Source organism: Clytia hemisphaerica, unplaced genomic scaffold, assembly GCF_902728285.1.
Source record: "Clytia hemisphaerica strain Z4C2 unplaced genomic scaffold, Clytia hemisphaerica genome assembly, whole genome shotgun sequence".
Taxonomy (NCBI): Eukaryota; Metazoa; Cnidaria; class Hydrozoa; order Leptothecata; family Clytiidae; genus Clytia; species Clytia hemisphaerica.
The window spans coordinates 421,512-448,617 of NW_027103879.1; the positions used below are offsets into that span (position 1 = coordinate 421,512).

Consider the following 27,106-nt stretch of genomic DNA (forward strand, 5'->3'; position numbering starts at 1 on the left):
GCGATGTTGTTTGGAAGAAAATGCGAAAGTATCTTCAATTCATTTCTCGAGAAAAGCGAAGTTAGATTTGAAGTAAGAGATTATAGACAAAGCAAAGTTTAGTGAAGTTTTGAAGTAACGAGTTTTAGATAAAGCAATGGATAAACGAGTGAATAAAGTTGCGAGTTTATAAAGCAATAGATAAACGAATGAATGAAGTAGCAAATTGACAAGTTGATAAAGCAATAGATAGACGAATGAATAAAGTAGCGAAGTGGCAAGTTTATAAAGCAATAGATAAACAAATGTGTGTAGAAAAATAGGCATTTTCTTATAATTTTTTAACTTCGCATTTTTGAGTTGGGAAATCTTTTTGGGTCGCTAAATCTAAAATTCACTTCGCATTTTGCGAAGTGCGAAGCTATAATTCGAACCCTGATATTGATTCTCTTTTTAGAAAAAAACCTAAAACTATTTGTATTTTGTCATTTGGCATGAATGGCAATTTCAAAGATAAATATGAAATATAAGAAATTGCATTGTTTACTATAAACAATGAGTCAAAACTACATGAATTACTTCAACTCGGGCGCTTCCACTGGCATGTCTGGTGTGTCTGGTAATAATGCCAATAATAACACAAATGCTAGCAGTGGAATGGGCGGTGATTTTGGTGGGAACAACCAAGCAAATTTTCTTGGTGGCAACATGTCTCTGTCAGGAGGAAGCTTCATGGATATGATTAATTCTGCCCCACCGCCCATGATGAACACACCAGCACAACAACCACAACAAGCTCAACCCCAACAGCAACAAATGCCTCGTTATAATCATCCCACTGCGTACAATAACATGTATGGCCAATCAAACTTTGGTGGGGGAGGAGGAATGGAAAACTCAGCCATGAGACTTCAACAGTTTGCTAATCGACAGATGACTCCACGACACGGCTTTGATATGGGTAATCAAATGAACCAAGAACAAATGAATCAGTATTATATGCAAATGAGAAAAATGAGAATGATGCAAGAATATGGATCACAAGCAAGGTTCAACAATCCTAACATGCAGCAGCATAGTTGGCCTCGAAATATGATGTCTAATATGCCTCCACATCTTCAACAAATGTCTTCAGGACAAAGTAGAATGATGCAAAATCCTAACTTTCCTAGTGAGATGAACAATCCTCAAACAAGAATGCAAAACCTATCCAACCAACAATATCAACAAGCTGGTGCCTTTCGTAAGATGCCTGTCTTGGATGAAGCTCCTCCTTCTCTAAGAGGTCCTTCACCTTTCTCTCCACAACAAGCTCAACAGCAACAGCCTCAACAACAGCCTTCCCAAGCCAATGCCAGTTTTAATCCACAATTCAAAGCTCAAAATCTCAATCAACAGCAGCAACAACAACCAGGCAATACTATGAATCAACTGAATGCAAATGAAATGAGCAATCCTTTATCAACAAATGAAAATTTGAATGTACAAAAGATGATGCAGCAACAACCTGGACAACTTCGATCTCCTCTCCCTCAACAAAATACACAGCAAAAACCCCAGCAACAACATCCCTCAACCCAACCTCAAATCCAACAACCGCTCACACCTCAAATTCAGCAACCAGTAACCCCTCTTCAACAGCCTGCAACTCCAATTCAGCAACCACCAACACCTCAACTACAACAACCACCAACTCCACAACCACAAACTCCACAACCACTTACCCCACAACCACTAACTCCCCAACCGCAACAGCAGGCACAACCTCAACAAACACAGATACCAATATCTCAACAACAAGGAGCGAATCCAATTTCTACATTTCTGAACAATTTTAACACTGATCCAAACTCATCTCTCAATGTCCCGCAATCACCTAAACTAACACATTTTGGTGCTCCATCGTCAGTTAGTTCAGCTAGTTCATTTGATCAGCCACCAGAGGCAGCTGCAACCTCCCCTTCTTCAAATTTAACACAAGTGACACAGACCCTATCATATGCTTCACCTCCTTCTATCTCATCTCAAAATGCACAACCCTCTCCAACAGTAAAGCCCATCCCCTCGCCAATTGTATCGTCTGCTCAAAATATACCACCATTGCAAACTCAACCTATGGGTAACCCATCCTCCAATGCAGCAATCTACTTCAAGAGCTTGGCTCAAATACAACAGCAAATTAACATTCTAAAACAGAGTCCTCAAACTCCTGAGGTAGGACACCAAATACAAATGCTTAACCATCGATATGCAATGATATTTAAACAATATGAAGCTTCTAAACAACAAATGCCACCATTTCTAGAACAAATGCCAAACAGACCAAACCGAAATGCACCTCCAATGGTTAATCAACCTCAAAACCTTTCTTCACCAAGATTTCGTCAACAACATCCTCAGCAATTGCAGCAAATGCGACAACAAGGTCCGCTTTCCCCTCGACTGCCACAAAATCAAAGGTTACAATCTCCCCTGCCACAACTCTCACAAACTCAAATGGCCCTACGACAACAACAACAACAGTTCATGCAACAAAGACAGCAGCAATTCATGCAGCAGTCACAACAGCAAACTTTTAGCTCACCACTTTCTGTTCAACAGACTCGAATGCAAGGAGCCTTGCAGCAACAACCTCAACCACAGCAGCAACCTCCACCACATCAGCAACCTCCTCAATCTAATCAGCTTCAACAAATGAGATCTCCTCAACCAAACTTCAATCAAACTCCTATGCAAAACCAGCAGATCCCTCCAAACTCACAACCTCAACACACAAGTTCGCAACCTCAAATTCAAACACCACAACAACCTAAACCGCAAGCCCAAGCAAAACCAAGTGAAATTTCAAATGCTGGACTATTAGAGGACTCACTTGATGGAATAAACATTCCTGAATTTGAAAGTTTTGAGAAAGCTTTAACAGAGGACAGTAAAACTGATAGTCTTTTTTCTTCAGCATTCCTAGCAGGCACTGATTTGTTTCCCTCAACCTCTCTTTTTGATGGAGATCCACTTGAGTCGTTTACAAATAAACAAGATGATTTAAAGAAGGCAAATGAGAACACTATCACTCCAGTTAAACAAGTTGAAAATGATTCAAAATCTTATCAGGAGTTGTCATCCAGCACTACAGTTTTATCAAGTGGTAATCAAGGACAGCAACCTGCACCAAACCAAAATATGCAAAGTATGTTTGGCAATAACTCCTTCAATCTTCCTATAACAAATCAATTGAACAATAAACCTGTACAGCAGCAAGCTCCAGCAAAACAAGAGAACTTTTTACCATTTCCATTCAACCAAAATCAATTTCATGCGGGACCACAAATTCCTCCCAACATTATGATGTCAATGACAAATTTCATGTCTCAGACCATTTCCTCAATGCCATCTTCCTCCATGAACAATATCAATCAAATGCCTGGCAAACCATTATCTCTTCCTGGCATGGCACCACCTGCGGTTGATAACACAAAACAAGAAACAATGCCAAAAACCAAAGGGAAAGGCAAAGGCTCCAAAGCAAAAGCTGGCGGTACAAAGAAGAAGAAAGATCCAACTGCACCAAAAGGCAAAGCAGGAAGGTATGAAAATTTCCATTCATTATTGTACCATACTTTAAACTTCTGCAATAATCCATCAATTGTATGATTATAATTTAGTTCATTGTCTTTTGACTTTATTATCATTATTCTTATTAAACAGAAATTAAAAGTTGTAGATGCACAGTGAGCCTCTAAACTTTGCAAAGCATTACATCCATGTTAAAAAGTTGAGCAAGTTTTTAATACCTTAAACATAAAAGTAATATTTTCACCTCAGACCACCAGGAAGTCTCAACAAGAAGAAGAGAGAAGAAAAGCAAAAGAAAATTGTAGAAATGGAGTTTGATGATTTTGATGCACTTCCTCCAGATGAGCTGCTTGGAAAGGAGTTTGATGACCCTAACATGGTATGTTATGATTGATTGTTAACTCAATAGTCATATTATGTATAAAAAGGAGATGAACTTTATAAAAATATGCGTTACCCATAATTTTCATTTTCATTTTTTTGTCAAAATCAATTTTAATAATAATTTCTTTTTTGCAGAGGCGGTCTCTGAGGGAACGTCAGAAAACAACAAATTACAAGGACGATTTTGATTACAACATTTCTGATGATGAAGGAAAAAAGAAAGCAGAGCAAGTAGAACAGGAAAAAGAACCGAAAGAGCAGCCAGAAGTAAAAGAAGATGAATCCTTAGCACCTCCCGTCGCTTCAAATCCTGTTGAGCCGGTCATTGATGGTGGAGTAAATCAACTTGTGGCTTATCAACCTAATCTTGAAGTTGAAGGGGAAATTGCTATCATCGAAAAGATTCTTGCCATGCGAACAGTTCAACAAGAACCTGGTGAGGAGAAAACCGGAAAAACTGAAAAGACAGAAGATCCAGAAAACGCTAACAAAACAGAGGAGAAGAGCGAAGATATATCAGAAGAAAAAGTTGAAGAGAGTGAGGTAATATTACTCTTCTATATCTATAACTTTCTCCGTAAGTGAAAGATATTTTCTTTTCTTATTAAAAGAAAACAAATTATCAAATTTATTGTAAGTTTTTTTTTGAGAGACAAATAGTGTCACACTCTAAATTTGAAAAAGAGGGGATTTAAGAGGGTTCTATAATCACATCTGACATTTGAGTTGGTCAATCAAAAGCCAATAATTTACACTGTTCCTCTTTCAGACAAAGTCAAAAGAGCAAGAAGAAACAATGGTTGAAGAGTACTATGTTAAATACAAAGGATAGTAAGTAACCTTTTCTGTACAATTTACTTTCACTACATGTCCCTTTCACAAAAATCAAAATCGAAATTCTAAAGATATTCAGATAAGATACAAAAGGCTTTAATGGTAGCACTAAAAGCATATGACAGTTAGTTATTTAGTCTAGTAGCTTGCTGCAAACCAAAGGTTATAATAATCACCAACGAAAATTCCTTTTTCTAGCTCATATCTTCACTGTGAATGGGGAACTCTTGAATATCTTGCAAAGAAAGACAAACGTGTTCCTGCTAAGATCAAAAGATATAAACAGAAAAGGGATTCTTCTTATGCCTACTTGAATGAGGTGAGTAAAAGGCTAATAGCTTTGTGCTGTATGATAATCTAAAGATTGTCTGGGACATCCAAGACTGTCTGGGACAGTCAGACAAGTATTTTTGGATTCAGGGTCTGCTCTACCTTTGTGCCTTGAATTTTGGTACTTTTTAAAGTACCTCATTGTAGTTTGCAATGCTTTGACTTTAAACTGGCTCTAACTCTTTTGTAATTAATTCATTGATTCATAGCTTGATGACGAACCATTTAATCCGGATTATGTTGAAATAGATCGTGTTTTGGATTATACAACAACTGTCGACCCAGTTACCAATGATGTAAGAAATGTTTTTTCTCATTCACTTAAAAAAAATTGAATTTTGTGCAGATTACTTTCATCTTGGAGTTTTCATCCAATGCTCATCATTATAATCATATGAAAATTTAAAATTCTGAAATTTTTGTTTTCCAATTTCAGACAATCGATCACTATTTAGTCAAATGGAGAGGTTTGCCGTATGAGGATAGCACATGGGAGCTGAAGGTATTTTGAAATTGTCTTTCTTTACATCTTTTCAACGAGCTTTATATACTTCATTGAAGTGAAGCCATATAAGTTGGTTTTTGCTTATTCGGACTTTTTGATGAAATAGGTTTCTTTTTCTCTAATTTTCTGTTGTTTTCAATCAGGGGGGGTTTTTCAGTATAGCACCACATCACTAAATGCCATGATGTATGGAATTTCAATACTGACTACCCCTGTTTCAAGGACATTATTTGACATAATATCTCTTACCATTTGCTTACACAGCATTTCTGCATGAAAAAAGAACTTTCTCTTTTTCTCATGCCACACAGCACAAATTTAAAGAAATTTCTTTCTTAAAAATAATCTGCTTTGTCAGCGTACAAGGCACACCTCTATTTTATTTCATATAAATAAAAATCTTTATTAAACCTCAGTCAAAACAATTATAAAATCTAGCTTTATGTGATGGAGAGAATTTAAGTTGGCTCCAGTTGGCTCCTCATATAACTTGTTTAATTCTTTTAATAAGATTGCATGCTTCTATTTTAGATGAATATTGATGAATCAGTAATCCAAAACTTTCATGAAATGAAGAAACCACCACCTGTTGAACAGAGAAGGGTAAGTGATATTTTGTTGTAAGATTTGCTATAGGTATGTGGAATAGGAAAATAGTTGATATATATTGACATGATGATAATGATAATTATGATAAATTTTATGAACATGGGATGAAGAAGGGGGACCATAGCTCTAAGAGATTTTGGCTGGGAGGTTCACTACTCTTGTCTAAAATGTATATACCTGTGTACATTTACGCAACTTTTAAAACCAAACCGAGAAGAGGGGAAAACGAATTAAAGTGGAAATTTTAGGGAGGCATCATATTCCAATTTTTTAATTACAAGATCTAATCTTCTTTATTTCTTTCATTGCAGTTTAAACCAAGACCTCAAGAAGGGGATTGGGTGAAAGAGCTTCAATCACCAATGTACAAAAATGGAAATCGTTTACATGATTATCAGCTTGAAGGAATGAATTGGTTAACATTTTGCTGGTACAAAAGGTATAGTTAAGGCTTAAAAAGAAGTAGTTTTGTTTCCTGAAATGTGTGACGAAAAGAAATCTCACCCTGGTGGTCGGGAATCTTTTTTTGCAATTTTCTTTGATATTCTCATTGAAGTAATACATCTTCACCCAAAAAAACAGTAAATTACTTTCATACACAAGAACATGGTATAATAATAATACAAAGAAGAGAAATTTTGAGACAGATTTTTTTTTAAACACAAGGTGATCTTTAATTTTTTCCCACCTGTGAGGAGCACACAACATTGCAAACGCCACAATTGTAAGAATATCCCTGAAAATTGAAATAGTTTAGCTTTAAGAGATATCTTTCATCACAACAAAAAGTAAAAAGTACACTACTCAGAGCTTCGTGCTACTGCACTTGTCAAAAAAAATAATTAAAATAAAGATTTCAAGGTTGCCGGACAAAATAACCGACCGATCAGGGTTGCTTTGGCTTGAACAGCTTTTTTGGGTCGGACAATGAGCCATTTGGATCGAACAATGACTGAACCTTATTTCAAGCCCTGATAATAAATCTGTTCTAATGTGGAACTGTTTTCTCTTATTATATCTCTGTATTGGCTTATTTCTTGTAGAATCAATTGTATCCTTGCTGATGAGATGGGTTTGGGGAAAACAATTCAGAGTATATCACTTTTATGTGCCATGAAGGTGAGAATAATAGTTTTCCTGAGATTTTTTCAACATTTTAAATTGAGTATTCCCCAGTTTGTTGCGATAGATATAATTCCTTAAGATCTACGACTGCTTTCGGGGGAAGAATGAAAAATTTCAAGATTTTTGTCACATGTAGTACATTTCTTATTTAGTAGTGGGCTAGTTCAAAACACTGCTCATAGGTCATAGATGACAGACCAAATTATTATAACAAGTTTGTAGCAAAAAAACAATTCAAAACATTCCTCTGAAAGTGCCATTTGTAATTATATGAATATTATATGCAAAGTGGCAATCACATATTATTGACAAAATGACATCTGACTATAGAATATTTATATTATAACAAAATAAGAGGTGTATATAACAATAAATGCCGAAATCTTTTGAGAATGCTGACAGTATCAGCAGACATTGTTTGAAAATTTTGAGTGCTTCAAGAAAGCCGATTTAGAGATATGGCATGGATAGATTTTGACCCTTAGAATTGTTATACATGGATGAAATACCCTCAGAATGATACTTTTGAGAACAGTGACCGTTTTAGAACATTTTCCTTGTTTACAGTAATCAAAGTTGACCTGTCAAAACTGACCCGTGACCTTTGTTTGCTAGTTCAAAACATTTGGTGATGCTCTCTGTGGGAGAATCCATTATGTTAAATGAAACAGACTTTTACTCGCCAGGAAAAGGGTTTTTACATTTATTATTTCATTTAACCCAGTTGCCATGGTTGCAACAATGCTTGACAACTTATGCAACTTTGTTATCAAGCCTACTTCAGTTTTTCATAAACATATAATTTTAGAAATATGGTATTCGCGGACCATTTTTGGTTATTGCACCTTTGTCAACGATTGGTAATTGGCAACGTGAATTTGAAACCTGGACAGACATCAATGCAATCGTTTACCATGGTAGTGCAGTGAGCAGAAATAATATTCAACAATATGAAATGTACTATAAAGATGAAAAGGTACCAACTATTGTTACAGTGATTGTACTCAGAACAAACTTTGGTCCTAGAAAGGTTTTAACTGTCACCTGGGTTGGGGGGCACTTTGCCCCCTATAATTTTTTCAAAGATGGTTTCTTAAAGAAACAAAGGGCCTGAGCTGGGGAAATTCGAAAAACTAAGGCCTCTATATTGCTGGAAGATGCACCGAAAATAACTTGAATTCGAGGGAAAAAAATTATACTTTTGTTTTTGATAATTGTGTTTTTTCTGTTTTTAGGGAAACAGTATAAATGATGTTTACAAATTTGAAGCCATTATTACAACTTATGAAATTGTTTTAAGTAAGTTATGGCTTTTCTTTATAAAACTCACTTTCAGTTAATAATACTTGAATTATTTTGCAGACAATTCAATGCTGAAAAATTTGATCTTGCACATATCTTTACATGATAGAATTTGAAAATCAAAATCCATCCATTCTTTAATTGTTAGGTGCAAATCAATTTCTGTGTACCATTCCATTCCGCTGTCTTATTATTGACGAAGCTCATCGACTGAAAAACCAAAAATGTAAGCTGATGGAGGGATTAAATAACTTGAAAATGGAACATCGAGTGCTGTTAACTGGAACTCCACTTCAAAATAATGTTGAAGAGCTGTTCAGTCTTCTAAATTTTTTGGAGCCAACACGATTCCCTTCTCAAGGGGCGTTCATGTTTGAATTTGGTAATCTTAAAACTGAAGGCCAAGTTGAAAAACTGAAACAGGTAATTAATCTCTTTTTTGATTTCTTTCCATTCCAATTTGGTTGCTGAAATGATGTTTTCACGCGTTAGACTACTGATCTTATTGATGTTTAATTTTTAAAAACTGATCAGCACCACATGCTGACTGTAGTGCACCTGGCTACGGTCCGCAAGGTTGTTGACCCCAGTTGGGTCATACCAAAGATTCCTAAAATGGTACTAGATGCCTCTCTGCTTGATGCTCAGCAATTAAGAGAAGGATTAAGGGTTAAAGTAGAGCAATTGAGGGAGAAAGAGTGGCACCCTCACCTACCTTCTGGTAGATAGCTATTGAAAGAGGAGCATTCGGGTCGCCTCCGACTGAAGTCACAAACTTACTTACTATCACATGCCTTAGGCTTCTATTGACATAATAGCTTTCCTTGAATATTTTTTGCCTCTGCTATCTTATTGCTGCACTGAAATGATGTTTCAACGCGTTAGACTACTGAATTCTGATGAAGATTTATCTTAACTGATCAGTGCCTGCTTTCCTCGTGAAACTTTAAAATTACAAGCGTGCCCTTAACCACAATTTTGCTTCAAAACCATTACCCGCCATTACACTGATTTAGTTATAAAACTATTATTGTATTGGGAAAGATTAAAAAATAAAAGCCACATTCAATTGACAATTGAAAATCTCTTTCCCCAGATTTTGAAGCCAATGATGTTACGTCGAGTGAAGGCTGATGTACAAACCAATATTGCATCCAAAGAAGAAACAATTGTTGAAGTTGAACTTACCACAATTCAAAAGAAATTCTATAGAGCAATTCTTGAACGAAATTTCAGTTTCTTAGCAAAAGGTTCAGGTTATTCAAATTTACCAAACTTAATGAATACCATGATGGAACTTCGTAAATGCTGCAACCATCCTTTTTTAATCAAAGGAGCTCGTGAGAAGATCTCCTCTGACTACTCTGACCCAGAACAACCTGATAAACAATTAACTCATTTGAGTGGTTTGATTGAATCTTCCGGTAAAATGGTTCTCATTGATAAACTCTTGCCCAAGCTGAAAAGTGGTGGACATAAAATACTCGTATTTTCACAGATGATCAAAGTTTTAGATTTGATACAAGAGTACCTTATGGAGAAACAATACCAATTTGAACGCATTGACGGTGGTGTACAAGGGAACATGAGACAAGCTGCCATTGATCGTTTTTGTAGACCTGACTCTGATCGCTTTGTTTTCCTATTATGTACACGTGCCGGTGGTCTAGGTATTAACCTGACAGCTGCTGATACTGTTATAATTTTTGATAGTGATTGGAACCCTCAGAACGATTTACAAGCTCAAGCCAGGTGTCATAGAATCGGACAAGAAAAACCTGTGAAAGTCTATCGGTTAATATGTAGAAATACATATGAACGAGAAATGTTTGATAGAGCTAGTTTAAAACTTGGACTTGATAAAGCTGTCTTGGGAAACATGAATCAGAAGGAAACGTCTGGTCAAAAAGCCATGAGTAAGAAAGAGGTGGAGGATTTGCTGAAGAAAGGTGCTTATGGAGCGGTCATGGAAAATGACGAGGATGCTAGTAACTTCTGCGAAGAAGATATTGATCAAATTTTACAAAGGAGAACACAAGTTATCCAAATTGAAGGCGAGGGAAAAGGTTCCACTTTCTCAAAGGTATTTGTCTGGTCTTCTTCAAAGTTAACTTGAATTTGCTCAGCATTTAGTTTGTCTTTTATTGTATGCAATTGCAATTTGCTTTTCTTCTTCTTAACTAATAATTCACCGTTGTCCCGTCTCAGACAGATTTCTGTGTTTGCGAAGTTTAAAAAGAGGCCTTACCGGCTAATTTGTGGCGTTGAATCCATTTCTCGTCTCAGAGGAAAAACTTTGCTTAGAACATTGTATGACCTACTACCAGTCACAACCGAAGTACCAAAATAAATATTTGAAATAGTTTTTTATTTTGTGCATTCTTTTACTTTCAGGCAAGTTTTGTGTCTGATAAAGCAGGTCTTGATGTCGATATTGATGATCCAGATTTTTGGAAAAAGTGGGCTCAAAAAGCTTCCATCAAACTCGAAGATCTTGAGCAGGTTTGATATTCTTTCTTCTCTTTCATCTGAACAAGCTTGACCTCTTCTTTTCTAAAGTGTTTACTGGCTTGCACTGATGTGAGTGGACTGTATGGGAATGTTTTTCCTTACCTAGTGAATGTATAGTCTGTTTAAAAACCAAGATAAAATTCAAGTTTTCTATTGTTGTATCACGCAATGAAATCTTTCAGAGAATAAGGACTAAGGGCCCAATCCTTTCTAATCACTTATAATCTTCTACAATAATTCAGGACAAGCAGTTAATAATGGCGGAGCCCCGAAAACGTAAACAAACCAAAAGGTTTGGCAACATTGACGGAGATGCGTTGGAGATGTCCGACCTTGATTCTGATGATGAAGTATACGAACCAAATAAAAGCAAATCTAAATCCTCACAATACATTGAAAGAACCGCATGGACCAGAGTCGAATGCTTCAAAGTTGAAAAACTGCTACTCATTTATGGGTAAGAGACTCCTCTTTTTATAAACAATTCATCTACTCTTCCCCGTAGGGTAGTGATTATCTGACCTTACCAGAAGGGGGCTGGAAATTTTGAAAGCTGCGACAGTAAGCCTTCTTTTTCTAATAAGGATTGTATTTTTGTGGACTTCTTGACTGCTTAAACCTTGCTGATGAGAAGTTTTTTTCGAGGAAGGGGGGACCGGTCTGATTTAAGCACAATAGTCTATCACTACTTTTTTCCAATATTAATTTATTAAGAGAGTTTTGATCAAACAAGGATTTACATTTTACATGGTGTGGTGTTTCAAGATAAATGAGAAACCCCGGTTTTGAAAAACTTTAATGCTAACTTACTGTTTAGATGGGATCGTTGGCAAGACATTACATCACAAGTCCAATTCAAGCAAGAAGTCCGAAACAATGACGTCGAAGGCATCTCAAGAACTATCCTTGCTTACTGCTTCAGATTCTATAAAACCGATGAGAAGTCTAAAGACTTTTTCACCAACCTCATTGATGAATCCGTCAAAAATGCTCCCCCAAAAAACGAAAAGTTTGATATCACAGACCAGATCTTAGGCTCCGCTCCACCACCCAAGAATGGGCGTGGTCGGAAGAGAAACGCTACCACAAACCCAGGTAGGAACGCTTTGAGACGACTGACACATCAATACAGTAAACCAGCCCTCATTGAATGCGGTTTAGATTGGTTGACAGTGGACCCGGACACGCTGATCATTGATAGCAGTTACCGGAAACACTTGCAACAACATTGCCATAAGATCATGTCACGGATACGATTGATACATTCTCTCAAACACGACATCATCAAGGAAGCCTCAGTGGATATCTTTGAAGGAAAACCACATGAAGAGATTGAATTCACGGTTCCTCCAGCCGAGGGTGGTGAACTTCCCGCTGTCTGGTGGGATGAGAAAGCTGACAAGTCCCTTCTCATAGGAACTTATAAACATGGTTCGTATAGTAATGCTTTATTTACAAAAGCTTCAAAGTTTTTGAAAATGGGCAAAAGTACTGCGTTTTCGTTACAGAAACTTTCGTTTCATGTCCTAAGTGATAGATCATAAGATCGATAACAACAATACACGCCATGAAAATAGTACCTCTTTCTGCTAAAACTGATTGAAATGACTTATTTCAATTTTTCAGGTTACGAGAAATACCAGCAGATCCGGAACGATCCTTGCTTGTACTTCTATCACAAAATTGGACCTTATCAGATGGACGAGAAAGCACCGGAAACGCCCGAGAGTATCGTTAACCCAGCTTCTGTCGAAAGGTATAACATAACACAAACCTATATTCTTCACACATTCAATGGGCAATTCCATTTTATGACCATGCAGGTGGGTGGACGAACATTTCCAAGAGGTAATCTGAGAAGAATTTCCAGAGTGTCTAAAAAGAAGTGTTTTGTCATTTTCCAGGGGATATCTACACTTTTCCAAGAAATTAGTTTTCACTTAAAAAGGTTCGTTCACCCCCCATTATGGAAATTTTGAGGAACAGTCCAATGTGATACTCTCTACATTTGAGATATCTCCTGACCGTCTTGAAGGTTATGTTTTATAATTTACGTAAAATGAATTGAAATGATGTTTTAACGCGTTAGACTACTGACTTTTGATGACAACTTTTTCATGACTGATCAATTCATTGTTGAAAGTATTATCTTATCTGGAATCCTTGAGTTTCCATGATATATATTGAGTATGTTCACGAATAAAAACATTTTGTCATTCGCCCTCTTTAGATGCGAAGATGGGGCAAGTGATACAGAATCCGTCACCTCTAAGAAGAAAAGCAAACCGTCTTCCTCTGCGACAAAAGCAGGGGAGAATGAGAACGACTCTATGAACGAATCAGAAGACGAGAATGATCTTTTCTCTTCACACAATGCATCACCGGCTTCCGTTGCTTCCAATAAAGAGACCCCTCCTTCAACGGTTCCCGATGGTATGTAAATCCTCTTTTCTAGTTTGTATCTCTCAACTTCAAACGACCGTTTCGAACAAAGATAATGTTCGGGGTATTCCAAACACTTTTGTTTTAAACAGTGTTTAAAGTTCTTTGGTCTTATGAAGAGGTTTTACAGCATCAAAACTCTGCATAACTCGCAAAAGAGAATTATTTGCTAATTTGATGTGTAAAGACCATTCTTCGTCTTAGTGTTAAAACATCAAATGCGTTTTATAATTGTAATCGAAAAAAAAAATGAATTGAAATGATGTTTTAACGCGTTAGACTACTGACTTTTGATGACAACTTTTTCATGACTGATCAATTCATTCCATTCAATTCAAATCTTGTATTGACTTTTTCTTTGGGACTGGAGTTGAATTTAACTCAAATCTGAGGGGGGGGCCTTGTTTTTATTGCCTCTGGGAATTACTTCTTTCGAACTGGAGTTGAACTGAGCTGAAATGATGTTTTAACGCGTTAGACTACTGAAAATTGACGACAATTTATCCTAACTGATCAGTTCACGGCATTTAGCTTTTCTTAAATTCTGACAGCTTTGTGTGAGCTCTTTACAAATAGTTGTTGGAGTACAGAAACATGTTTACTTATGACCTGACTGAATGTGCGTTCGTTTCCTCTATTTCACTTTCCCATCTGAAAAGATCAAAGTGATGTTCAAATGCGTCAGGTTTAGATGGACATTTTTTGCAACAAGTTGAATTGAAATGATGCTTTAACGCGTTAGACTACTGACTTTTGATGATAATTTATCCTAACTGATTAATTCATTCTTGTAAAATTAATTGGGGCTTATTAACTGGGACTGATTTTTTTCAGGAATTTACTTCTTTCCGCTTTGATTAACTTGAACTGAAATGATGTTTCAACGCGTTAGACTACTGAATATTGGCGACAATTTATCCTAACTGATCAGTTCATGCATTTAGCTTTTCTTAGATTCTTACAGTTTTGTGTGAGCTCTTTACAAATAGTTTTTAGAGTATAGAGATATGTTTCTAATTTGATGTTCGCTTCCTCTATTCACTTTCCCATGTAACAAAGATCAAAATTATGTTAAATGCGGCAGGTTTGGGTGGACATTTATTGCGCTTGACAAGCTGAATTGAAATGATGCTTTAACGCGTTAGACTACTGACTTTTGATGACAATTTTTTCATGACTGATTAATTCATTCTTGTAAAATTAATTTGGGCTCATTAACTGGGACTGATTTTTTTCAGGAATTTACTTCTTTCTGCTTTGTTGATTAACTTAGCTGAAATGATGTTTCAACGCGTTAGACTACTGAAAATTGACGACAATTTATCTTAACTGATCAGTTCACGGCATTTAGCTTTTCTTAGATTCTTACAGTTTTGTGTGAGCTCTTTACAAATAGTTTTTAGAGTATAGAGATATGTTTCTAATTTGATGTTCGCTTCCTCTATTCACTTTCCCATGTAACAAAGATCAAAATTATGTTAAATGCGGCAGGTTTGGGTGGACATTATTGCGCTTGACAAGCTGAATTGAAATGATGCTTTAACGCGTTAGACTACTGACTTTTGATGACAATTTTTTCATGACTGATTAATTCATTCTTGTAAAATTAATTTGGGCTCATTAACTGGGACTGATTTTTTTCAGGAATTTACTTCTTTCTGCTTTGTTGATTAACTTAGCTGAAATGATGTTTCAACGCGTTAGACTACTGAAAATTGACGACAATTTATCCTAACTGATCAGTTCACGGCATTTAGCTTTTCTTAAATTTTGACAGGATTGTGTGAGCTCTTTACAAATAATTTCTAGAGTATAGAGATATGTCCTAATTTGATGTATCTGCGTTCGGTTCTTCTATTCACTTTCCATGTAACAAAGATCAAAATTAATTCAAATGCGGCAGGTTTGGGTGGACATTTTTTGTGGCAAGCTGAATTAAAATGATGTTTTAACGCGTTAGACTACTGACTTTTGATGATAATTTATCCTAACTGATCAATTCATTCTTGTAAAATTAATTGGGGCTTATTAACTGGGACTGATTTTTTCAGGAATTTACTACTTTCCGATTTGATTAACTTGAACTGAAATGATGTTTTAACGCGTTAGACTACTGAATATTGACGACAATTTATCCTAACTGATCAGTTCATGCATTAAGCTTCTCGTAAATTTTGACAGCTTTGTGTGAGCTCTTTAAAAATAGTTGTTGAAGTACGGGAATATGTTTTCTAACTAGTAGTACCTGCGTTCGTTTACTTTATTTCACTTCCCTATGTAAGAAAGATCAAAGCGATGTTCAAATGTGTTAGGTTTCGATGGACATTCTTTGCAAGCTGAATTGAAGTAATGCTTTAACGTTAACGCGTTAGACTTACCAAGTTCTGATGAAAACCTTTTATGATGCTTTAACGCGTTATACTATTGACTGATGAAAACCTTTTATGATGCTTTAACGCGTTAGACTATTGACTGATCAAAACGTTTTATATTGTACTGATCAATTCATTGTTGTAAAATTAAAACTTTAGCTTAATAGCTCATTATTAAGCATTAGGCTACACTCTTAAAAATGCTTTTGAATAAAAGGGCTGCCTAGAAGCGCACTGCTTATTTCGGGACCTAATATATGCTTAAAGCTAAAACATCATCACTGGGAATGTAGGGGGTTGTATATTTCTGTTTTATTGTTTGTATCAATTTTCTAATATTTTTTAAAGCTTGGAAAAAATTCAAATCTTGGAAGGGGCTGCGGCTCTTTTTTGCCTGGGACTTGGCTTGGCTTTTCTTTCGCACCGGAGTAGAACTGAGCTTAAATGATGCTTTAACGCGTTAGACTACTGAATGTTGATGACAACTTTTTCATGACTGATCAGTTCACGACATTTAGCTTTTCTTTAAACAATGTGCATGCGGTTTTTACACTTTTCATTTTCTCCTTTTTCTTTCCTTCAGCAAAACAAGTACAAAGCAACAATCCGGACACGAGGTGGCCACAACCTAACGACTTGAACATGAGGTTGAGAAGGATGTTTACTTCGTTCTTGCGCTTCACTGATAAAGAACAACTCGACATTTTGAAAGCTGAAAAGGTTGGTTTCTCATTATTTTGGGTAATGTTGGGAAATGAGACACTTTTGCTAGGGGGTCTGTGTAGATCAATACTCTGCCATATGCCTCTAGTGCTAATGTTAACTCGGTTCACTTCAGTCCCATGAAAATGCTTTCATAAATATCAAACCTGTTTTGATATTTCAAAATTTTCGTGGAAAACTATATGCTTTGGGAATAAGCCATTTTGTTCAAATTCTATGAACAGAGCGGAAGAGACATTGCTACATAGAAAATTAAATAAAATTTTACACTTTTGAGATCTTGCCATGAGAATTATTGATAAAAATTCAAGCCTTAAATGTTTTGATATTTCAACATTTCCGTGGAAAACTATATGCTTTGGGAATAAGCCATTTTGTTCAAATTCTATGAACAGAGCGGAAGAGACATTGCTACATGGAAAATTAAATAAAATTTTACACTTTTGAGATCTCGCCATGAGAATTCTTGATAGAAATTCAAGTCTTAAATGTTTTGATATTTCAACATTTCCGTGGAAAACTATATGCTTTGGGAATAAGCCATTTTGTTCAAATTCTATGAACAGAGCGGAAGAGACATTGCTACATGGAAAATTTAATAAAATTTTACACTTTCGAGATCTCGCCACGAGAATTCTTGATAGAAATTCAAGTCTTAAATGTTTTGATATTTCAAAATTGTCGCGGAAAACTATATGCTTTGGGAATAAGCCATTTTGTTCAAATTCTATGAACAGAGCGGAAGAGACATTGCTACATGGAAAATTTAATAAAATTTTACACTTTTGAGATCTTGCCACGAGAATTCTAGATAAAAACTCAAGCCTTAAATGTTTTGATATTTCAAAATTCTCGTGGAAAACTATATGCTTTGGGAATAAGCCATTTTGTTCAAATTCTATGAACAGAGCGGAAGAGACATTGCTACATTGAAAATTTAATAAAACTTTACACTTTTGAGATCTTGCCACGAGAATTCTAGATAAAAACTCAAGCCTTAAATGTTTTGATATTTCAAAATTCCCGTGGAAAACTATATGCTTTGGGAATAAGCCATTTTGTTCAAATTCTATGAACAGAGCGGAAGAGACATTGCTACATGGAAAATTTAATAAAATTTTACACTTTTGAGATCTTGCCACGAGAATTCTAGATAAAAACTCAAGCCTTAAATGTTTTGATATTTCAAAATTCCCGTGGAAAACTATATGCTTTGGGAATAAGCCATTTTGTTCAAATTCTATGAACAGAGCGGAAGAGACATTGCTACATTGAAAATAAATTGTCGCGGAAAACTATATGCTTTGGGAATAAGCCATTTTGTTCAAATTCTATGAACAGAGCGGAACAGACATTGCTACATGGAAAATTTAATAAAATTTTACACTTTTGAGATCTTGCCATGAGAATTCTTGATAATAATTCAAGCCTTAAATGTTTTGGTATTTCAAAATTCTCGTGGAAAACTATATGCTTTGGGAATAAGCCATTTTGTTCAAATTCTATGAACAGAGCGGAAGAGACATTGCTACATGGAAAATTTAATTAAATTTTACACTTTTGAGATCCTGCCATGAGAATTCTTGATAGAAATTCAAGTCTTAAATGTTTTGATATTTCAAAATTGTCGTGGAAAACTCTATGCTTTGGAAATAAGCCATTTTGTTCAAATTCTATGAACAGAGCGGAAGAGACATTGCTACATGGAAAATTTAATAAAATTTTACACTTTTGAGATCTTGCCATGAGAATTCTTGATAGAAATTCAAGCCTTAAATGTTTTGATATTTCAACATTTCCGTGGAAAACTATATGCTTTGGGAATAAGCCATTTTGTTCAAATTCTATGAACAGAGCGGAAGAGACATTGCTACATGGAAAATTTAATTAAATTTTACACTTTTGAGATCTTGCCATGAGAATTATTGATAAAAATTCAAGCCTTAAATGTTTTGATATTTCAACATTTCCGTGGAAAACTATATGCTTTGGGAATAAGCCATTTTGTTCAAATTCTATGAACAGAGCGGAAAAGACAATGCTACATGGATAAACTCTTTACAATTTTTCTTTATATTTTTTTCATGGTTATTAGAAATTTTTGTTAAGAAATGTCCTCATGAAATATAGGCCAAGGGTGATATTATTAGGCGCTTCTCCTGTGTAACGAAGGAACGGATGGAAAATGTACAGGAGAACATGAAGAGTTTTTTTGTTTTCATAGGACAAGCAGAAGCAAGTCCGGTTAGCGAACATGGTGCAGGAACGGCAACGAAAACGTGCGGAGATGCAGCAACGATGGACGAGAAGGGAAGAGAGCGATTTCTACAAAGTTCTCAGTAACTTCGGTGTTATTCAAAACCCTGAAACGAAAGAATACGACTGGCAGAAGTTCAGGTGAGAACATAATGATTCTGATTTTCCGAACCTTCTGTTATCAATACACTCATTATTATCTACACTTAGTCTTGATTAACGTCCTCTAAGTCGGTTGTGCGGCGCTTACACACAATATTTTTGGACCTACCTCCGGGTACCCCGGTGGAGGTTCTATAAATTAACCCATGTCCGTCCGTTCGTTCGTCCGTCCGTCCGTCTGTTACCAGCTTTTCTCAGGATTGGCTCATTAGTTTTTTCTGATTTTTTGCACAATGATGCAAAATGGCAATGCCCAGAACGTGACGGAGCCCGATTTTTGAGAAAAAATTTATTTGGGCAAATTTGGGCCAAAAACTGCCTAAAAATAGGGTTTTTTGGACTTTGTGCAAAATCCTGTCATTACTTTTTTCTGATTTTTTGTACAAAGATGGAGGGCAAGATTCTCTAAAGAATGACTGAAGTGGTTTTCCCCGGAAAATTCTTATTCGCCTTAAAAAACGGATTTTCGTATTTTGGGGAAATTCCCTTTAACCAAATAAGCAAATATAGCTTTTCTCAATGTTGACTCGTTATTTTTTTCTGATTTTTTGCACAATGATGCAAAATGGCAATGCCTAAAATGTGTCGGAGCCCGATTTTCGAAAAAAAATATGTTTGGGCAAATTTGGGCCAAAAACTGCCTAAAAATAGGGTTTATTGGACTTTGTGCAAAATCCTGTCATTACTTTTTTCTGATTTTTTGTTCAAAGATGGAGGGCAAGATTCTCTAAAGAATGGCTGAAGTGGTTTTTCCTGGAAAATTCTTATTCGCCTTAAAAGACGGATTTTCGTATTTTGGGGAAATTCCCTTTAACCAAATAAGAAAGAATAGCTTTTCTCAATGTTGACTCATAATTTTTTTCTGATTTTTGCACAATGATGCAAAATGGCAATGCCCATGACCATTTTACAATATTCAACACACAAGCTTTATTTTTCCATTCTGAATTTTTGTACAATTATTGTCACTTTTTTCTTATTTTCATCTGATGCTAATCATTAGGTAAGTCCATTCAGCATGTTGCTTGTTTTAAATAAACTTACTGATTTTGAGCTTTTCCCCATATTGAGTATAATTAACTTTTTTTTCAGACAACTTGCAAAATTGGACAAGAAATTGGACGAAACGTTGACACATTATTACGAAGATTTCATAGCTATGTGCAGGAGGATATGTGGACGGGCCACCGAGAACGACGAGAAAAGGCTAAAAGGTTGGTCACGAAAAATTTTCTCCTTTCCTGATCAATCACATACAGTTGACTATCTCTAATTCGATCTTCAAGTGACCAAGGATTTCTTCGAATTAGAGAAAGATTCGAATGGCAGAAAGCATTCTATACTAATTTCTAGCTGACGGGACCAATATTTTAGTTCGTATTAGAGAAAGATTCGAATAGTAGAGACTCGAATTTGAGAAAGTTGCATGTACCTCTTTAGAAAATTTTTGGTTCAACTACAATAGCACGAAGATTTCTGTTCACTAGTCAGGCAGATTACACAATTTTTGACACGCGTTGTAAGTTTTGACAAACCTTAAATTTTCTAACCTTTCAGGATGTCAAATTGAAGAGATATCAGAAGACAAAGCAAGTCGGTGTCTTCAGCGTGTGAAACTATTGAACAAGATTCGCACTCAGGTCTTACCACACGAAAAGTTGGGAGAACGTTTGGCTCTGTGCATCAAGTCATATGATCTCCCTCACTGGTGGAAGTCTGTCAAACACGACAAAGCTCTCCTCCAGGGTGTTGCCAAGTAAGTTTTATTATCTATAGTTTCATTATCCCCTTCGAAGAAAAAAAAGATATTTTCTAGAGAATCCATACAAACCAAAAAAAATGATATTTGCCGCTCATCTATCCCGGAATAAAACAGCTGCGATGAGGGCTGCGAACTCCGGTAATTGTCATTCTTGAATAGCGAACTATTATGCAAACATCTTTATCGTGGTCAGCCTTTCTTAATATATCTAACATAAAATTTAAAAGAGTATATCCTATTAAGTGCGAGCGCAAACGCAAACCAAATCGGGAAATCAAACCGGAAAGATCGGGAAATCGAACCCGACTATCGCAATTTATCGGATTTACGCACAATTACAAATGAAAAACACTGATTTTAAGAAACTCCTTAACAGGACTTTAATTAGCCTGCCATTTTTTAGTGCGTCAGAGTGTGAATTGAAAAACGGTCAATTTTTTTTAGACATGGTCTCGGGAGAACGGAATATCAAGTCCTCCTCGACCCAGACTCCATCTTCAAAGAGATGGTCGACAAGATTGGAACACTGAAGAAAGGTATTTTCCATTTTGTTTTTGTGATTCCTTGGTCAGACTTAATCGTTCCACCCGCTTATGTTCGAGTTAAAATTTCTCTCGGCTAAGGTTCCTTCGATATTCCAAAAGAAAAGAGAAATTGATTAGCTAATGAAACTTCCTTATGTCTTGTTCTAATGCTATTCACCTTCAATCACCTTCACATTGCAGAATCAGCAGACGACAACAAACCGACACTTCATGCTCAAATGAACGGTGAACATCCTGAAAAGAAACCGAAAGACGAAGCACAACTCAATAATGACATCAAAACGGAGAACAAAATCCCCATGCATACCAACGAATATGCTCAACTTCTTTCTTCCTGGCCCAAGGTAAGCGACGTCTATTTAGTAAGCGATAGATTCCGAATTCAGGGTTTTTCTGTACTATCTTCTGTATTATCTTTTCGGTAATATTTCTAATTACAATCTTTCCACTACTCAATGTTGAATAAAATGGCTTTCAATGGATTATTCTCATGTTTTAGGACAAAGGAATCGTGTCCCACCTTGAGAAGGTTTGCACTTGTGTTTTGAAAGGAGAATGGCCTAAAATGCCCAAGATCGAAATCCAACCGATGGCTGCGAAACTTCCGAGTTACTCTCGATCACTTATTAGTACGGTTGGCCACACCACCAGTGCCGAACTGACTGATGAAAAACATTCACGTGGCAACTGTACACCTAATCGTGACTTCAAAATCAAAAGCATCGACGGGTTGAAATTGACCGTGAAGACAGACCCTAAAGGAGACATTTTGAAGAGGAAAAAACGTGGCGATCCGATCGATTTCTTTCCTGATGATGATCGAAAAGTTCGCATCGATTCCATCAAGTTCATTAAGAAGCCGCGCGTCGAGCGAGGAGTAGAGATGGAAGATTCTCGTAATGTTCAGGTGAGCTTTCATCGTAATTATCTCTTTTGTTGTATCAAACACCGATTTGGATGGATATTTCTTACTGAATGTTAACCCATGCATTTATTCGTTGCTCTCAATTTTTCTTCCAAAGATAAAATCAAGCAATGATTTATTTTTGCAGATAATTTTAACCTCACCCTAACCCGATCTTTTTTTTCCAGATTCACATTCCGAGTTCACCGTCCACCACGAAACCGTCTTCGCCTTCATCGAGACTCGACAAAAAGCCCATCATTCATTTTCCTTCCAACGTCAAAGTTCCCAAAGTCTCTTCCATCGTTACTACTGGCTCCACCAGGTCGCGGTCATTGACCAACACCGACCACAAACCTACCATTGTCAAAGTGCTTAGTGGGAAACCAACACGAACGAGACGACATGACTCTGATGCTTACTCCCCTGTCAACAAATCAGCTCCACTTCCGTCCACCGCGAGCTCAGATCCAACAGTCGGTATACATATTGATAGTCCGAACTCCAATGTACGTATACAAGGTTCGAAGATTGAAGTGAAAGAGAAATCGAGTACGAAGCGCGATCTATCTGAAGTGATTCTCAAAGTACCTGATCCTTCACGCTTCATGAAGTCACCACAAAACTCTGATTCCAGGAAATCTCGATCAACGAAAGTCGTGAAAACTTCCAAGCCTCCTCCGTTGACGCCTGACAAACATTCACCGACCACTCAATCAAAGGTATGCGAACATAAGAAAGATGCTTCCAAAGACAAACCAGTTGAAGAAGCCCCTACATTGCGTCGTCGCCCTGAACGGTCTGCCAAGAAGCGGGCCAAAGATTCAATCTCAGAGATGAGTGAAGCTGAACGGCCGCTTGGTAAAGATGATTTGCACGAGCGGTTGATGGCGCCCCTCTCACCTTCTCCACGCCACAGTTGGCGCGATATGAGGTCACCACCGCCTCATGTGTTACACCGCAGAGGGGGAGATATGTACATGGACTACTACCCTGATCGAAGCCCACCACGTGGTCGCTCTCCAGAACATCTCCGACGCGGACACCACTCTCCTGGACCCTTCCACCGTCCTGGAAGTCCAGATCGTCGTTCGCCTCCGCCCATTCATCACCACCATCGACCGGTGTCTCCTCCCACCAGACACAGACACACCCACTCACCACCGCCACCACCAGTAGGCAGACACCCACACAACCACAGTCCTCACTACCGCGACCACGAAGATCATCACAAACATTTCCACTACAACGAACCGCTTTCGCCACGTTTTCGAGGTGGCGCTCCACATGAACCATACTTCTATCCTGAACGATCGCGCTCTCCTTACTTCTACGATTACCGTCACGAAAAAGAACGTTTGTACGACGAATTGGAGAGACGATCCCCGCCTATTAAACACCGCCGTCTTTCACCTACCAGAGATCTTTACTCGCCTGCGCATAAACATGACTATATACACATCCCAACAGATTCGCATTCTCCACGTCATCTTGATCGACACTCTCCACACGAAGGTCGATTCCCATATGGTCGAGTTGATTGGGACAGTCCGCGGTTCCGTCACGAGGGTCTCCATTCACCTCCGATACGTTCTTCTCCCGTCGACGCCCCTGTTCAATACCAGCCATTATCACGAAGTATGCCGCCCAGAGATGAAGCCAAGAAACCGATCATCAAGTCTCCCAGAGTTCACGAAGAGCACAGATTGAGGCGGTCGCGCTCTCCTGTTTCTTTCCCAGATAGGCAAGAAAAAAGACGTGTGCAAGACGAACCAACTCTCAAACGTAGCGCGGAAACGATCCCTGTTGCGAATGAATTATCATCACCCTCCAAAGCCAAGAAATCGAAACCAGCAGAAGTTGAACGACCAGTCATCGAAATCTCAACCGAAGCAGTACGACAAAACTCTCAGCAGCAACAACAACGCAAACAGCCAGCTCGCAAGAAGGGATTGGGGTTGCTGGAGATGAAAATCCAAGGGCTGAAAGAGAAAATGGAACAGTCCGGTGTGTCCGACAAAATCAAAGAGAAAATGAATTCCCAACCAGAATCAACGGAAAAGAAGGAACCTTCGAAAGCCATGGAGACATCCCCCGCTCCCTCTATTCCCAAACCAACAAAGAGGCTTTCAGACGTCATCTCTAACTTAACACAGGAGAAAGGAATGAAGGAACCGGTTTCTAAGCCACCTGGTAAACGTTCCAAGTCTCTTGCAGACATCACTAAAGATCTTGCTAAATCTGTCGAGAAAAGTAGCGTTCTCGATTCGTCACTTGCTGTATCTTTCTCAAAGAACAAGCCCACCGTAAATTCAGTGTCATTCAACAAACCATCTAAACCTGTGACCAGTTCCAGCAAGCTCTCTGACGTCATTTCCACTTTAAAAGAAAAATCGAAGGCTGCCTCTGCTCAATTACCGACATCCAAATTCAAAGGTGTTCCCTTAACTGTGAAACCATCAAACGATTCCAAACTGCTAAATATTTTAAAAAGTGGAAATGCCGATAAAAGTCCAAGGGCATTGCAAAAGAAAGACTCACCTGAAGAAACGCCCACTAGTCCACCGCCTCGGAGAGCGTCAGTTATCTCTTCAGTTATTTGCTCAACCATCAAATCGCCTGTTGAAAAGAATGCTGAAGGTCATCCACCAGAACTCCAGTCAGTATTAAAGTCTCCGCCGTTGGAAAGAATGAAATCGCCTTTGGAAAGACCGAACTCGCGTTCAGAGAGGATTCGATCTCCGCCCTCAGACAGATTGACTTCATCACGTCAAACACGAAGATCATCCACTGCCGACAGACCTTTCTCGCCATCTGATAGGCTACTTTCGCCAACTTCAGGAATACTTCACTCTCAATACGATCAGCTACCAGAGTCACGTCCAAAAGACCGTTATCCACCAAGAGATGCATCTCCATCTGCAAGAGATTTCCTACCTTATGACACTTATCGCTCATTTAAAAGCTCGTCTTCTGAAAGAATCGTTTCGCCGCGCGACCACCCAATCGAGAGAATAGTTTCGCCGCGCGACCACTCAACTGAACGGCTCTTCTCGCCACGATCATCGAGAAATTCTGAACGAATTACGTCACCTCGCGGACCTTCACCGTTAGACTTGACCCCTTCACCACGATCGTCAAGGAAACCTTCACTCGATGTCCCTGCAAGAGATCCGTCACCTCGATCATCCGGTCGGCAATCGTCTTCCATTTCTCCACGGGAACCTGTCATCCACTCACCAGACAACAGACCACCTCACTCATTGAGACTTCTCTCACCTTCACAATCAGAGAGACTGACCTCACCACCACCCTTGACCAGGGTCACTCCTCCATTGGAGAAACTTTCATCTCCAAGATCGAAACACTCATCACCGTTGATTGATCGAAGACCGTCTCCGTTGGAGAGTGTTATTTCACAAAACACAAGTAGAATGAAATCACCAACCGACCGAACGTCTTCCCCTTCTTCGAGAGCTAAATCGCCTATTCCGAGGGAAGCACCGCCACTCGACCGCATAAAATCCCCAAAGAATCATCCAACTCCACCCGCGAGAGAGTTTGCTTCTCCTGGACATGGAATCACTTCGCCAGTCCTCCGCATGAAATCACCACGACCAATGGAAGGCCCCCCTCCTCTTGACCGAGTTGTCTCGCCAAACTCCGAAAGACTCGGATCAACACCTTATGAACACGCCAATCTTTCTAAGGATCGAATCAAATCACCTGTGGACAGGCTTTCGCTAAGTGAACCACGCTCTTCACCGATAGCGGACCGTGTAATGTCACCACGAATCAAGTCTGCCAGCGTCATTTCTTCAACAGGGAGCAAGACTTCGGAACGCCTTCTTTCGCCCACTAACAACAGACGAACGCCCAATATCACCTCACCGCCACCCTTCTCGCGCGCTGAGAACGATATTCAATCAAAGCATTCTCCCAGTAACCGTGGAACACCTGGAGATGAGAGACTGATGGGTGAACGATTCCAATCGCCGATCAGTAGTCCGGTATATTCACCGGCCGTTGTGAGCAACCCTTTAACAATCGACTTGGAAAAGAAGAAGATCTCTTCAGGGCGTGAAAGCGCCACCCTGCAAGTTATAACGCCTACACGAACACCCACTCCAATTAAGTCGCCTCTCACACAAACATTACAGGTTGTCACTTCGCCACGTCATGAGAATTCAATGTCGCCCTCTTTTCCCGCCTCACCGCCCCAATTAGTCGATAAGGCGGTTTTGTCCTCGCAATTGACAAGGCCTACGGCGATTGTTGCCACGACAACAGCGAATAATGAATCGGTCGATCACGTGACTAAAACAGACGGAAAAGCATCATCTTAATTGGTTTTTGGAGATGAAAATTTTGGGGTTTTTTTGAAAAGTGGCATTGTGTCACGCACGATATTTTTATGCTATTTTTTCTACATTTTTAGTTCTGTATATTTTGATTGATTTTATTATTAGATAATTTTGCTTTTTTCTATAGTATCACGTAGTATCATATGCCTTTTCCTCTGCCGTGCTTTTCCTGCAATGAACTTGATCATTTCGTCGTGTTGAATTGCTGATGTCAATCCGTAGTAAATTACCAAATATATCTTTCTCTCAGTTCTCTTTGAGTCATCTACCCTACATCATTTTTAGCAAAATTATTATTAAAGAAATTTTTGGCATAAATGTAATTTTTTTATTTTTGTCTTTTAAATATCATATTTAAAAAATTGACAATGAAACATTTATACGATATTTGCATATCTTGTATTGATCTTTGGCTGGGTAACTT

At 38.0% G+C, this 27,106-nt stretch overlaps 1 protein-coding gene across 1 annotated transcript; it reads left to right on the plus strand.

Annotated features, from left to right (window-relative positions):
- The first annotated feature begins 434 nt into the window (after window positions 1-434).
- On the plus strand, window positions 435-27,062 carry LOC136808437 (uncharacterized). The gene is made up of 27 exons (XM_067064972.1): window positions 435-3,563; window positions 3,802-3,931; window positions 4,072-4,479; window positions 4,706-4,767; window positions 4,969-5,089; window positions 5,310-5,396; window positions 5,537-5,602; window positions 6,137-6,208; window positions 6,526-6,653; window positions 7,258-7,333; window positions 8,148-8,315; window positions 8,575-8,638; window positions 8,790-9,064; window positions 9,738-10,724; window positions 11,036-11,143; window positions 11,395-11,609; window positions 11,970-12,583; window positions 12,779-12,908; window positions 13,383-13,585; window positions 16,550-16,686; window positions 18,914-19,086; window positions 20,200-20,321; window positions 20,665-20,863; window positions 21,314-21,405; window positions 21,595-21,758; window positions 21,914-22,321; window positions 22,507-27,062. The coding sequence occupies exons 1-27, from the start codon at window positions 535-537 to the stop codon at window positions 26,662-26,664; spliced, it is 12,396 nt and encodes a 4,131-aa protein (XP_066921073.1). The 5' UTR covers window positions 435-534; the 3' UTR covers window positions 26,665-27,062.
- The last annotated feature ends 44 nt before the right edge of the window (window positions 27,063-27,106 follow it).